A 12595-nucleotide genomic window follows, 5' to 3' on the forward strand; every position below is an offset into this window, starting at 1 on the left:
CCACCGTCACAGCCCTAAATATACTAAATATAATAAGATAACATTGTTTGAAATTCTATATTGACTGGGTTAAATAGAATTGCATTACTAAAAAGAGACTAAAATACAATTTGCATTGACTAAAACTAGACTAAAATGTCATCAGTTTTCGTCGACTAAAACTTGACTAGACTAAAAAGAGTATGAACGTGACTAAAACTAATAAAAACTAAAACGACAGCTTGACACAAAGACTAGACTAAAACTAAAATTAAAACAGGCCGCCAAAAACAACACTACACACAGCGGAGGATAAAAATGAAAGAAATAGACTTGTATAAAAAAATGTATTAAATGAAAAATGCCGGAAAAGACCAAGGGCCCTATCTTGCACCCAGCGCAATTGACTTTGTACACCGACGCATGTATCATTCCTATTTTGCACCCGCGCAAAGCGCGCTTTTCCCTCCACAGAAGCACGTTGCTAAACTAGGGAATGAACTTGCACTCCCTGGGCCCTATTTTAACGATCTGAAACACAAGTGTCAAGCGCAAAGAGCAAGTAACTTTGTGGGCGGGTCTCGGCATTGTTGCTATTTTCCCGGCGGGATAAATGACTCTTGCGCCAGGCGCAAATCTAAAATGGGTTGGTCTGAAGTAGCTTCATTATTCATAGGTGTGGTTTGGGCGTAACATGAAATAAACCAATCAGAGCGTCATCTCACATTCCCTTTAAGAGCAGACGCGCTTTTTCCATAGCGGATTGACAATTTATTATAAAAGCATACATCTAGCTTACACATTTACCCAAATGATCAAACGCCTGTTTAACCGAAGTTAATTTGGGTGGGTTTCTCCATCCCCAATGTCACTTCTCTGTGTTTTACGGCCCTGACGAGAACGTTGCTCTCCTCGGCTGTGAACCGCTGCTGGCGCGCGTCTGGCAAATCCGCCATTATAATAGGAATCCGCTTTAGAACAAGAGTGCCTGCTCTTAAAGGGAATGTGAGATGACGCCCTGATTGGTTTATTTCACGTTACGCCCAAACCACACCTATGAATAATGAAGCTACTTCAGACCAATAAGCTGCACCCACAATAAGAAACGCTTGTGCATGATGTCACAATGTGTAGGCGGAGCCCCATCTCATGGTTTGCAGGGAGGCCCCAGGATTTGTGGTACACCAATGTTTCAGAAAATCAAAAACATACACACGACTACTTTACATAGCCAGCAAACCCAGTTCTACTAGCTATTCTATTGCAACCCTTTGAAACACTGTTCACTGCCAAATGCTTCAGATAAGAAACTACTGATATTTGCCCACCGTTTCATTATTTATTAAGCCTTGTGTTGCATTTATACCCACGAGGGATATGTATGGATGAAACAGGCTGCTCCCTATGAGTTCCATTCCAGCAAAAAGCAAATAAATCGCACAATCTGAAACCACTTTGAAGTCCAGCTACAAAGGCTGGAGGGACCAGAAGACAGCTAGATGTCCAGTGAATCCAGTGAGAGGGAAGCTCACCAGAGGGTAGGAGTCCAATTCCTGGAGCTCCAAAGCTTCATCGTTCCAACTTCCCTCTTTTTCTGGGAAGAGTTGCTACCTGAATGAGCTGTGTGAATGAAAACATTCATGCAGTATGTCCCCATGGAACGCACACACACACACACACTGATGTACCTAAATCAACCTGACGCAACTCATCCTCACTTCACAGCAATCTTCACCTGATGTTACAGAAGATTGTTTAATGCCAACACAAGGGTTGCACAATAAATCTACATACAATCAAAATCACACTGCAGGCTATTGCGATTATTATACTGCAAAAGGCGGTGATTTAATTAAATAAATCTATAGTCTGCATGCACTATTGTGCTTCAAAGTAAAAGAGCAGCACTCTGTCCTGCCTGTTGTATACTACACACTACAAACATTCATGGGGCTAATGATACAGTTTTCAGTGTCTTTAGAGCAGCTTTCATGTTGTAAAAGCTCCACAAAAGTGGTTTGTTTCGTAAAAAGAATAAAGACTCTGAGGTTCAACCAAAATAATGTGGCATGAACGTAAAGAAATTACAGCATAAATATTATATAAAATAAAAATTATGTAATATATAAAACTCTAATATTCATGAATATTATTATATTGCAGTGATATTTACATTATATGATATTAATAGTACACTAGCGATCCCAGGGCCCTATTTTAACGATCTGAAACGCAAGTGTCAAGCGCAAAGCGCAAGTAACTTTGTGGGCGGATCTCCGGCGCTGTTGCTATTTTCCCGGCGGAATAAATGCCTCTTGCGCCCGACGCAAATCTAAAAGGGGTTGGTCTGAAGTAGCTTCATTATTCATAGGTGTGGTTTGGGCGTAACGTGAAATAAACCAATCAGAGCGACATCTCACATTCCCTTTAAGAGCAGGTGCGCTTGTTCTAAAGCGGATTCCTATTATAACGGCGGATTTGCCAGGCGCGCGCCAGGAGCGGTTCACAGCCGAGGAGACCGACGTTGCACAAGTTTGGTATCATTTTAAAGCGCAGCATTCCAACTTTGTGAATATTCATGGCGAATGCTCGATGGCATGATTCTGAATCAATGAAATGTTATTTTCAAATTGATGCTGATGTAAACAAAACAATCTTATGCGCACTGACTGACAGATCCGAAGCGTACGCACAAAGACACCTCAGACAGCGCGCGATACCGATATGTACATATAGCCTACACAGAATTACAGAATTTCAAAATATCTGTCTTGGTGAGAATTCACGCAAATATTGTCTGTTGTCTTAAGTGAACGTTTGGTTAACTGTTGGGGGAAAACATCTGATGTGTAACATTATATTTTATCTGTGCGGTACAGTAGGTCTTAATATATAGGCTGTCTGTCTCATTAATGTTAATCAAACAATTGTGGTATCATGGGAAATAAAAGTCGAATAAATATTTTTCCTATAAATATTTGGTTTTGACTTGGTGTGTGCCAAATTTGGTGTTATTACCAGGGATTTTAAGGTAAGGTAGCTAGGTGATTTTGTTTTGGATCCTTTAGAAAACTTTATATCGATTTTTCCTCTAAATTGACTTTGCTGACTGTATCATCTTCAAATAGGTGTAGCTCAGTATTTCTTTTGTCTGATTCCAGTAAATCATACATAATTTAGAAGGTTTTTTAATAGAGTATGTGAAAATAACAATAACTAATTTGTGAAAATTTGCTCATTGCGACCCAGCATGGGTCAAATATTCTACATCCCTTAATCCTACCCTAATACCTAAACTTCACAACTACCTTACTAACTATTAATAAGTAGTAATTATCAGTTTATTGAGGCAAAAGTCATAGTTAATAGTTAGTTAATAGTGAGAATTAGACCCTAATCTAAAGTGTGACCAAGAATTACACTCTCTGACTGACCAAGAAAGAGGAATGCAAAAGCAAAAAACACACCGGCCTTTGTATATTACCTTCAAAAGCACACACACACACACACACACACACACACACACACACACACACACACACACACACACACACACACACACACACACACACACACACACACACAAACACACTCAGCCTCTCCCTGAAGGTGAAACGTTGTTTTTGTTGCTGCTGATCTCCTTCGAGTGTGTGTGTGGCTTTGATGTGTGTTTTGATTTGAGGTGCACAAGTCCTGCTGCTATGAATATAAATGAAAGGCTACAGTGAACCGCCACACCCCGAGGACCAGCTCCATCTGATTACATCAGCTCACTCAGTCTTGACTGTTGACCAAAAAACTCTCATAGTACCCTGGGAAAACTTGCAATCCCCAGATAAAACGTCCTATAATGCCACACACACATATGCGCTCAAAAAATAAAAATAAATAAAAAATCATGGATGTTGTTTCAGGCATGCAAGGTCTATGAGTTTAACACACACACACACACACACACACACACACACACACACACACACACACACACACACACACACACACACACACACACACACACACACACACACTTTCCCCGAACCTCCTGCGTGGGCATGACAAGATGGATCCAATCTATTCCACTCAGCTTGTCAAATACTCAAAGCACAACAATCACTACCCACGGTATTAAGACACACACACACACACACACACACACACACACACAAGAAAATTCACCTCTTCTCCCTCTCTCAGTCCTATGCACGAGCGGAAAGCCTGATGCTTTGACTGACAGCATTTTTTATCACAGGTATAGAGTGACGATGGGGATCCCACAATCTCTGTCCTGCGATCCGAGCGTATGCACGCAAAGCTCTAATCAAACTTTTTCGCTCCCCTGTCACTCAGTGGCTTTAATATTAAGCAGATGTCAGACAAACACAGAATATAGGGGAAAGTAAATATAAAAGTGAAAGTAAAAAATGAAAAGTGTCATTTTAATCAGCTTCGGGCATGTACGCTGGAGTGTGTCAGTAAGGCAGACGGCACAGGGCTGCGAGTTAGAGATTGGCTGGTGAACATATTATCTCCACAAGACAGAATCTCCAAGATCTCGGGGTGTGTAGGTGTGTGACTGATTGTTGTGTTTGTTTGCGTGCCAGTATGGGCAGAGGAGCGTGCCACCAGGCTCCCAGGGTGTGTGTGTGTGTGTGTGGTGAGGACAAATATAAAATAGGCACTAAAAGTCCCTGCTGACAGAGAGCAGTGGTAAATGGACACATGATGACTCATTCTGACTGACATACAGCGTGTTACCGTAGACCTGACAGAGTCTTGACCTGTTTCATAAACAAGTCACTGTTTCATTGGCAGGAGCTGGAATGGTGAGTCATTACACTTCCGGCACACATCGCTCTGCAACTGAATAGATGATTTACAATCATCGGGAAATCAAAACTGACTAAATGCTTTATAAATTCACAATCCTTAATGTACATAATTCAACAGTAGGGATGATAATCTTTAGGCTTCTTACAATTCATAGAATCGATTCAAAGAATCACTATTATGAAACGATTCTAAATGTATCTCAATTATTCAACAAATCTTTACTGACTTGAAACACGTGAACACATGAGGTGGGATATGGGATAAGGTTATAGGGACAGACATGTTTGGTAGTATGGGTCTTTCAAGGTTAAAGGGTAGGTTAAGGTGTAAGAGAAGGGTCTACAGTGTGATTAACAGGACCAGTCAACTTGACTTGGCAGAACAAGGCTTGGGAACAGAACACGACATGGCTTCAGGGAGCATGACTAGGGCTGTGTTCGATACATCGATACAATGATGTCTACTACTTGTCGATAAGAGTACTGATACAGCTGCTTCTTTATCGATTCCGAAGCACGTGTGCAGCAGTGGACCGCGCTTAATTTGAATACAAGAACAGAATAAATACCCCATTCAGAGCTTCACACTAGCACAATACAGAAATATCTGTTTTACTTATTTTTGTGGATTTCCCCGCACATTTTGCATCTGTCCTCTGTGCGTTTTTTATTCTTTCTGCGCGTTTGAGACATCAGAAGGTTGCGGCCGTGCACGCGAACATTGCACTCAGCTCACGTGTGCAATGAGGAAGGTGGGGGGCAGAATACTTCACTTAGCCTTTAGACATCTATCATTTATCTCTCCTTCTTTCATCTGCTTCTTTCATCATCTTACACCAATTAGTCCACATTAGTCACAGTGGCCTTATGGCAGTCAGATGCAGCCGCTGTGCCCCGTGCAGAACCCCAACCTCCCGCATCAGGACTGCAACACCTGTCTCCTAGCAACCTGTATCCAGATCTCAAGCAAGGGATGCTGCCTCTGACATGAGAATGGCAAGACAAACATTCTCAGAAACAGCCATCCAAGAGATTGACACTGTAATTAGGCCATGGGTGAGTATTGGACAAAGCACTGGGATATTGGATTTGAAAGGGAGCACACTTGGAGTTCTGGGAATGGATGTTATGCTCAAAAAAATGTTTATATCACTGACAGAAAAAATATGAAAGAATGGCAGCCAATGGGTTTAAAATAAAGTAAAATATTTAAATAGACACATGCAAATAAATGTATATAAATAAAATATGTTAGTTTTAGTTTACACCACGTGTGGCATATTCTTAAAAAAAATACTCATTAGTTTCATTAGGTTTGGAAGATCTTAAATGCCATTTTCAATAAAATGTTAATCAAACAACTCAAAAATTCTGGTGTAACCATCAGTTCCAAAAAAAAAAAAAGTATAAATACACTACCATTCAGAGTTGGGTTAAAGCTTTGGCTTTCAGTCTGACTGTGTGTTCAAATGCAGGGTGTTCTGTGAAGTGTGGTACAAACTTTAAAGAACCTGTGTGATTCAGGCAATGAACAGTGTTGCTAACTGGGTGGTTACAGCTCAGTGGAGCAGTCACACATATGCATTAAGAGTCCCATTGTACGGGCAAAAGTCCCTGAGGTTTTGGAATAGTTTACAGAACACTTTACAGACCACTGCACACAAGATACACACAAATACACATTCATTTAAAAGCACACTCACATCAAAAGTACTCTGAGCATAAATATTGTGTGTGTGTGTGTGTGTGTGTGTGTGTGTGTGTGTGTGTGTGTGTGTGTGTGTGTGTATAAATGCTTGACAGTATTGAGGCAGAAATTGGCTCTGCAATGTGCACAAAAACTAAAAATAAGGCCAGAGCCAAAGCTCCTGCAAAATAAACAAGGAAAAACAAATGAGATGTTAAACGTGTAAATGTGCAGATTATTCGAGCAGAAAAAGCTGCTTTTTTCACTGCTTTGTAAAGGTGCAACTCACAGGCTGGCACACACTCAAGGTGCTTGGTGACATTTACCGTTGACTGTATTGCTGGAAAGGGTCCGACTCTTATCAGACTCGACACGCAGTCTCTTTCTCACATTCAGTGCCACCTTTTCTTACCGTTCAAGTGCAACTCTCAGCAACGAAAAAACACCAAATGTGTTCTCTGTCTGTTCTTTTTTTTTCAAATTCACTTGAGGATGCATCAGAAAACCCTATAACTTTTCACTGCTCAGTTACTAAGAACTTAACTTACAGTAACTCTTTTTAAGAAAAAGAGAGGCACTTTAGACTTTAGACTCCCAGCAGAGGTGCCTTGATAAGATCAAACCCTCCTTCCCCAAATACATCCGAATCACAACCCATATCAAACGGCGGATGAATCACACATTGCCGTCTGAAGTAAACGTCCACACGCTGAGGCTCCTTCCGCCCCTCTGCGTGGGTATTTGCTTTGCTGCAATTGTACCACAACAATAACACACATCAATGGTTTATCAAAGAAGCTTTGAAGCGCTTCGTTCTTCGTGATAAATGTCATTCTTCTGAGCGAGTCATCTCAGGGTCATTCTTTGAGCTTTGAAAGGCCATGGTGTACTGGAGGACACTGAGCACTGCCCAGCAAACCCTCTGCTAACTACACTAATTTGTGCTCATGACATTTAAGGAGTGTCTAATTACATTAATTTATTCATCATGCCGTGGTTGCTGACTTATTGTTTAGACAGAAATAAATGATCCATCAAGGATCCGTGAATTCAGTTCAGGAGCTAATTATGCATGACTGAACTGTAAAATGTGAATTAAATATCACTGTTTGCATCATGCTAAATTATAAATTGCTTATAAAGTAACAAGTGAGTTTTTTAACATGCCTCAAGTGTAAATCCTCAAGGACAGCGCAAAGAAAATGGATGATCACATTTAATACTATCTCTCAGCAAAACAAATTCAAGTGCCAGACTGCCATTCATTTAGGTGTTGCCATCAATACCTACTAATGACATTAAAACTCCATCTGAACAACTAGAGACACTTTCCCTGTAGTTGCATATTATTTGGGGACAAAATCACCCATGGCAAACAATGAATGGCATGTTGCATGACATGCACAATCTGCAAAGTCGGCACAAAAATGAAGCCGATGCTGACCAAGTAATTTTACGAACTATGAATTTGCAACAATACGTTTTTGGACAATGCCTTAGTGAAGTAACATAATTAATTATTGTATAGTACAGCATAATAATTTTATAAAGAACAGTGCTTTGAAGAACATACCTATGACATAAGAGAGCAGGACGGCCAGCAGCACGGCGGCTGCGATCGCAGACACAGCGGCACATTTCCAGCTGCAGTACTTGGAGGGCTTCTTCAGCTTAAAGGAACTCCTGGAGAATGTGTTTCTGGGTAAGAGTCGGGGTGGTGGGGAGTAGACGGTACCACCGGTCAAGGGATAACCTGGTGAAGAGCTGCTGAACAGAGGAGTGCTCCCAGACGGTGTCTTAAAAAGAAAGTGCCTACAAGAAGAAAGAAAAAAGAACAATAACATGACTCATTTTAAACATGACTCAGCTGTTAATCTGAACTAATGCCAGCAAAAGACAAATCTCTTTCTTATCAGTATCACTAGTCTAAACGTTCGGAAAATTGTCAATATGCCCACGGCTTTACTGGGCTTTGATAAATCTTAAAAAAACTTATTTAATGAGCTGAATGACTAAAAAGAAGCCCGTTTAAGCGTGTTTAATGGGGGAGTAGGCTATTTGTTTCATTCACATTTTTCAGAAGCTCATGTTGTTCATTTCGTTCTCATGCTGTAGTTTTTTCTAACAAACAGGAGTTCAATTTGTACATAATAGCTTTAAATGAGGCTCATTTAACACATCTCTGGCCATTTAAAAAGTATTAGGCATTAGACTACTACTTTGTGCACTAGCAGTGTAGACTGAATGCATCATAAAGACAACTCCAATCGACTGCTCAGCAGAGAGAATTGATTTTTGTTGTTGTTAAATCCCTGTTCTTGCTAAGATTCAGTAGGATGCTGAATAACACAGTTCTAATCACCTTGGACTGCATCAAACCTTTATAATTCAAAAGATTATGACCATCAGACATAAAATGAGAGGTCAAATGATAAGGTGGATGGCAATGTTATTGCAAATAATGCCAGATCTGATAGCCATGGTGAACAGAGACAAAGGTGGGCTGAAAGGGGTAACGTGTGTGTGCGTGTTTGGGGACGGGGGCAGATGGGAAGGGGATGAAAGCAGATGACAGTTGACCAGGAAGCTTTGATGAGCACTAGGTTTGGCTCAGGCTGAGGTCCTATGCTAAACCAGCCTCAGATCTTTGTCCATGTGTCTTGTTCGGGACAGGAGGTCCAGTCAGACTCCACCAGGCCTCTCTGTTGCCCCCCTGCTAGGCATCCAACTGCTCCCTGCTGCCCACAGCCAGAACAAACCATGAGCACTGGCCAGCAAAACTCAGCAACAAATCTATCGCTAGATCTGAGCTGAACCTGCTTAAAGGAGAACTCCGGTCAATTTTAACATTGAGCTCATTTTTTTGTAAATTTGGAGTGCTGTCAGTACAGAGAACAACGACAAAAAGATATGAATAAAAATTAAGTTAATTCAGCCAGCGCACATACCTGTATTTTCTTCCTGTTTTCGGTCGAAGTCCACAGTAGTCGATTGTCGAGTTCACGCGCATAGGTTTAGTATCTATGATCACGTGCGTGAACTCGACAATCGACTACTGTGGACTTCGACCGAAAACAGGAAGAAAATACAGGTATGTGCGCTGGCTGAATTAACTTAATTTTTATTCATATCTTTCACATCTACTGCAGTCAGATTCACCGCGTTCACTCTGAAGGAATCACTCACAATGGCTGGGCACTTGTAATGACACATCAAGGATGTTAAGAGGCTAAAAGCAGATTTAAAACGTGCCCCATTGAAGTCAACAGGGTGCAAATTTTAAAAAGAGGATAACACGGTGTAGGCAACACCGATTTTTGTCGTTGTTCTCTGTACTGACAGCACTCCAAATTTACAAAAAAATGAGCTCAACGTTAAAATTGACCGGAGTTCTCCTTTAACAGTCTAGAATAACGTGACACCATTTACTCACCTTCATGTCACTAATACACTACCAATCAAAAGTGGTCGGTGTGTTTTATTCTTAAAGAGGTATTTTATTCTGAACAAGGCTTACTTAATTGATAAAAAAATACAGTAAAACAGTAATATTGAGAAATGATTAGAATTTAAAATAACTGTTTTCTGTTTTATTATATTTTAAAATGCAATTTCTTCCTGTGATGGCGAAGCTGAATTTTCATCATTACTTCAGTTTTCGGCGTCATAATTATGATCCTTCAGAAATCATTCTAATATGCTGATTTGCTGCTCAAGAAACATTTCAGATCATTATCAATGTTGAAAACAGTTGTGCTGCTTAATATTTAGGTTTCTTTGATGAATAGAAAGAACAAGACAGCATTTATTTGAAATATAAATTATATTATAAATGCCTTTCCTGTCACTTTCAATTCATTTGATGTGTCCTTGCTGCATAATAGTATTAATTTCGTTAAAAAAAAAGTTTAGTGTATGTCGTATGACTTTCTTTTTTCCTTTTTTTTTTATACAATAAAGGAATGAAGTGATGAGCTGTCAAGCTCCAAAAGGAAAAATCACTATAAAAATATGAAAGTGGTCATTATGACTGAGTTTTTTATACAGGTGCTGGTCATAAAATTAGAATATCATCAAAAAGTTGATTTATTTCAAGAATTCAACTTAACAGGTGAAAGTAATATATTATATAGACTAGACTATTATACAGTGATACCATGGTCATTGAACCAGGTTTTGGTTCAATCCTGCTGGAAAATGAAGGAAGCATGAAGTGCTCTGAAAATGTCCTGGTAGACGTCTGCGTTGACTCTGGATTTAATAAAGCGCAGTGGACCAAAGTCCTCTTTTCTGATGAGAGCAAATTTTGCATCTCATTTGGAAAACAAGGTCCCAGAGTCTGGAGGAAGAATGGAGAGGCACACAATCCAAGATGCTTGAAGTCCAGTGTGAAGTTTCCACAGTCTGTGTTGGTTTGGGGAGCCATGTCATCGGCTGGTGTTGGTCCACAGTGCTGTCCACTCAACGCAGCCGTCTACCAGGACATTTTCAGAGCACTTCATGCTTCCTTCAGCAGACAAGCTTAATGGAGATGCTGACTTCATTTTCCAGCAGGATTTGCACCTGCCCACACTGCCAAAAGAACCAAAACCTAGTTCAATGACCATGGTATTACTGTGTAATTACTGTGTGATTTCATGTAATATTCAAATTTTCTGGGATTTTGATTTCGTGGGTTTCATAAGCTGTAAGCCATAATCATCAAAATTATAACAAATAAAGGCTTGAAATATCTCACTTTGCATGTAATGAGTCTATATAATATATTACTTTCACCTGCTAAGTTGAATTTTTGAAATAAATCAACTTTTTGATGATATTCAAATTTTATGACCAGCACCTGTATATAAGAGTGTATTGGTCACTGTATTCTTTAACTTTATGGAAAAGAGCAGCGTGAACCGTCTTCTGAACATCTTTTCTGTTCCACAGAAGAAAATCCTATCCTTTGGAAAGGCAAGGTTGGGGGGAAAAAAGAGAGAATTTTTCTTAAAAATCTTTTCTGCATTCGGTTCCTGCTGCTCATTTCAGGGCTGGAAAGAAGTAACAGGTTGTGAAATGGCAGTCAGGGTCCTGCACAGCTATGGTTCGAACTCACAGCAGAATAAGTGGCTGAGTTTGAACTGTGTTTTTCATATGAGCTGGATGAGAGCAGTGAAGTGGGTATAGAGAAAATCTGTCATTCCCTACTCCACTGCCTTTACTTTGTGTGTGTGGCCTTGCTCTAAACAGTGCAATCTCACTGGGCAGACACGGTCATCTGTGGACAAGCTCTGGCTCAAGTAACTCATTCAAGCCTCTACAATTTGTCTGAAAACAATCTTTTTACCAATCTAGCTTAATAACACAATGCACAGAATATGAAACTTTGTCCTACTTTGATTATATTCTAGAATTATATGAGGTCCAAACATATTTCATCATATGGTTTGACAATCAACTTAAAATAAGCCTTAAAAGTGTCAACCCTCAAACCCTCAAATTACATTACAGTGCCGTGGAAGAAGAGAAGGGGGAGAGATTTGTGAAAGTGAGACGGAGATGGAGAAATGGAGAAAGACCGAAAAGGAGGGACAAAAAAGCAACCAATAAAAGTGTTATTGTAGCAAAATATTCATATTGTGACCCACAGTCATTAATCCCTGAACTGCATCTACAAGGTAATGGAAACAACACTTAGGTTCAGTTCACACACATATTGATTAATGAGCACACATACAAAGACAAACAGGACAGACCCTGTGGTGATCACATGTGTGACGGAAAGCTAACTGATGGACACTAACAGTAAAACGGCATACAGAAGGTAAATGAATTGATGTTCCATCTTATTCTTTTTTCACTAGAAGGTTTGAAGATTATATTGCATTAAACATATACACGGACGGACGGACGGACGGACAGATAGATAGATAGATAGATAGATAGATAGATAGATAGATAGATAGATAGATAGATAGATAGATAGATAGATAGATAGATAGATAGATAGATAGATAGATAGATAGATAGATAGATAGATAGATAGTCTATGCACAAATTGGTTTCAAAGCTGAAGTGTTACTGCTTAATGCCTTTTTCAACTTCCAACATAAAATCA

At 39.8% G+C, this 12595-nt stretch overlaps 1 protein-coding gene across 5 annotated transcripts in view; it reads right to left on the reverse strand.

Moving 5' to 3' along the window:
• tenm2b (teneurin transmembrane protein 2b) overlaps positions 1 to 12595 on the reverse strand; it is a 349866-nt gene that overhangs the window by 53152 nt on the left and 284119 nt on the right. For all 5 annotated transcript variants that reach the window (XM_082140873.1, XM_082140876.1, XM_082140874.1 and 2 more), the window contains one exon: positions 8069 to 8307. In XM_082140873.1, coding sequence (XP_081996999.1) covers positions 8069 to 8307 — 239 coding nt within the window. The remainder of the gene's footprint in view (positions 1 to 8068; positions 8308 to 12595) is intronic.

This window comes from Leuciscus leuciscus (genome assembly GCF_965113295.1).
Source record: "Leuciscus leuciscus genome assembly, chromosome: 16".
NCBI classification, from domain to species: domain Eukaryota; kingdom Metazoa; phylum Chordata; class Actinopteri; order Cypriniformes; family Leuciscidae; genus Leuciscus; species Leuciscus leuciscus.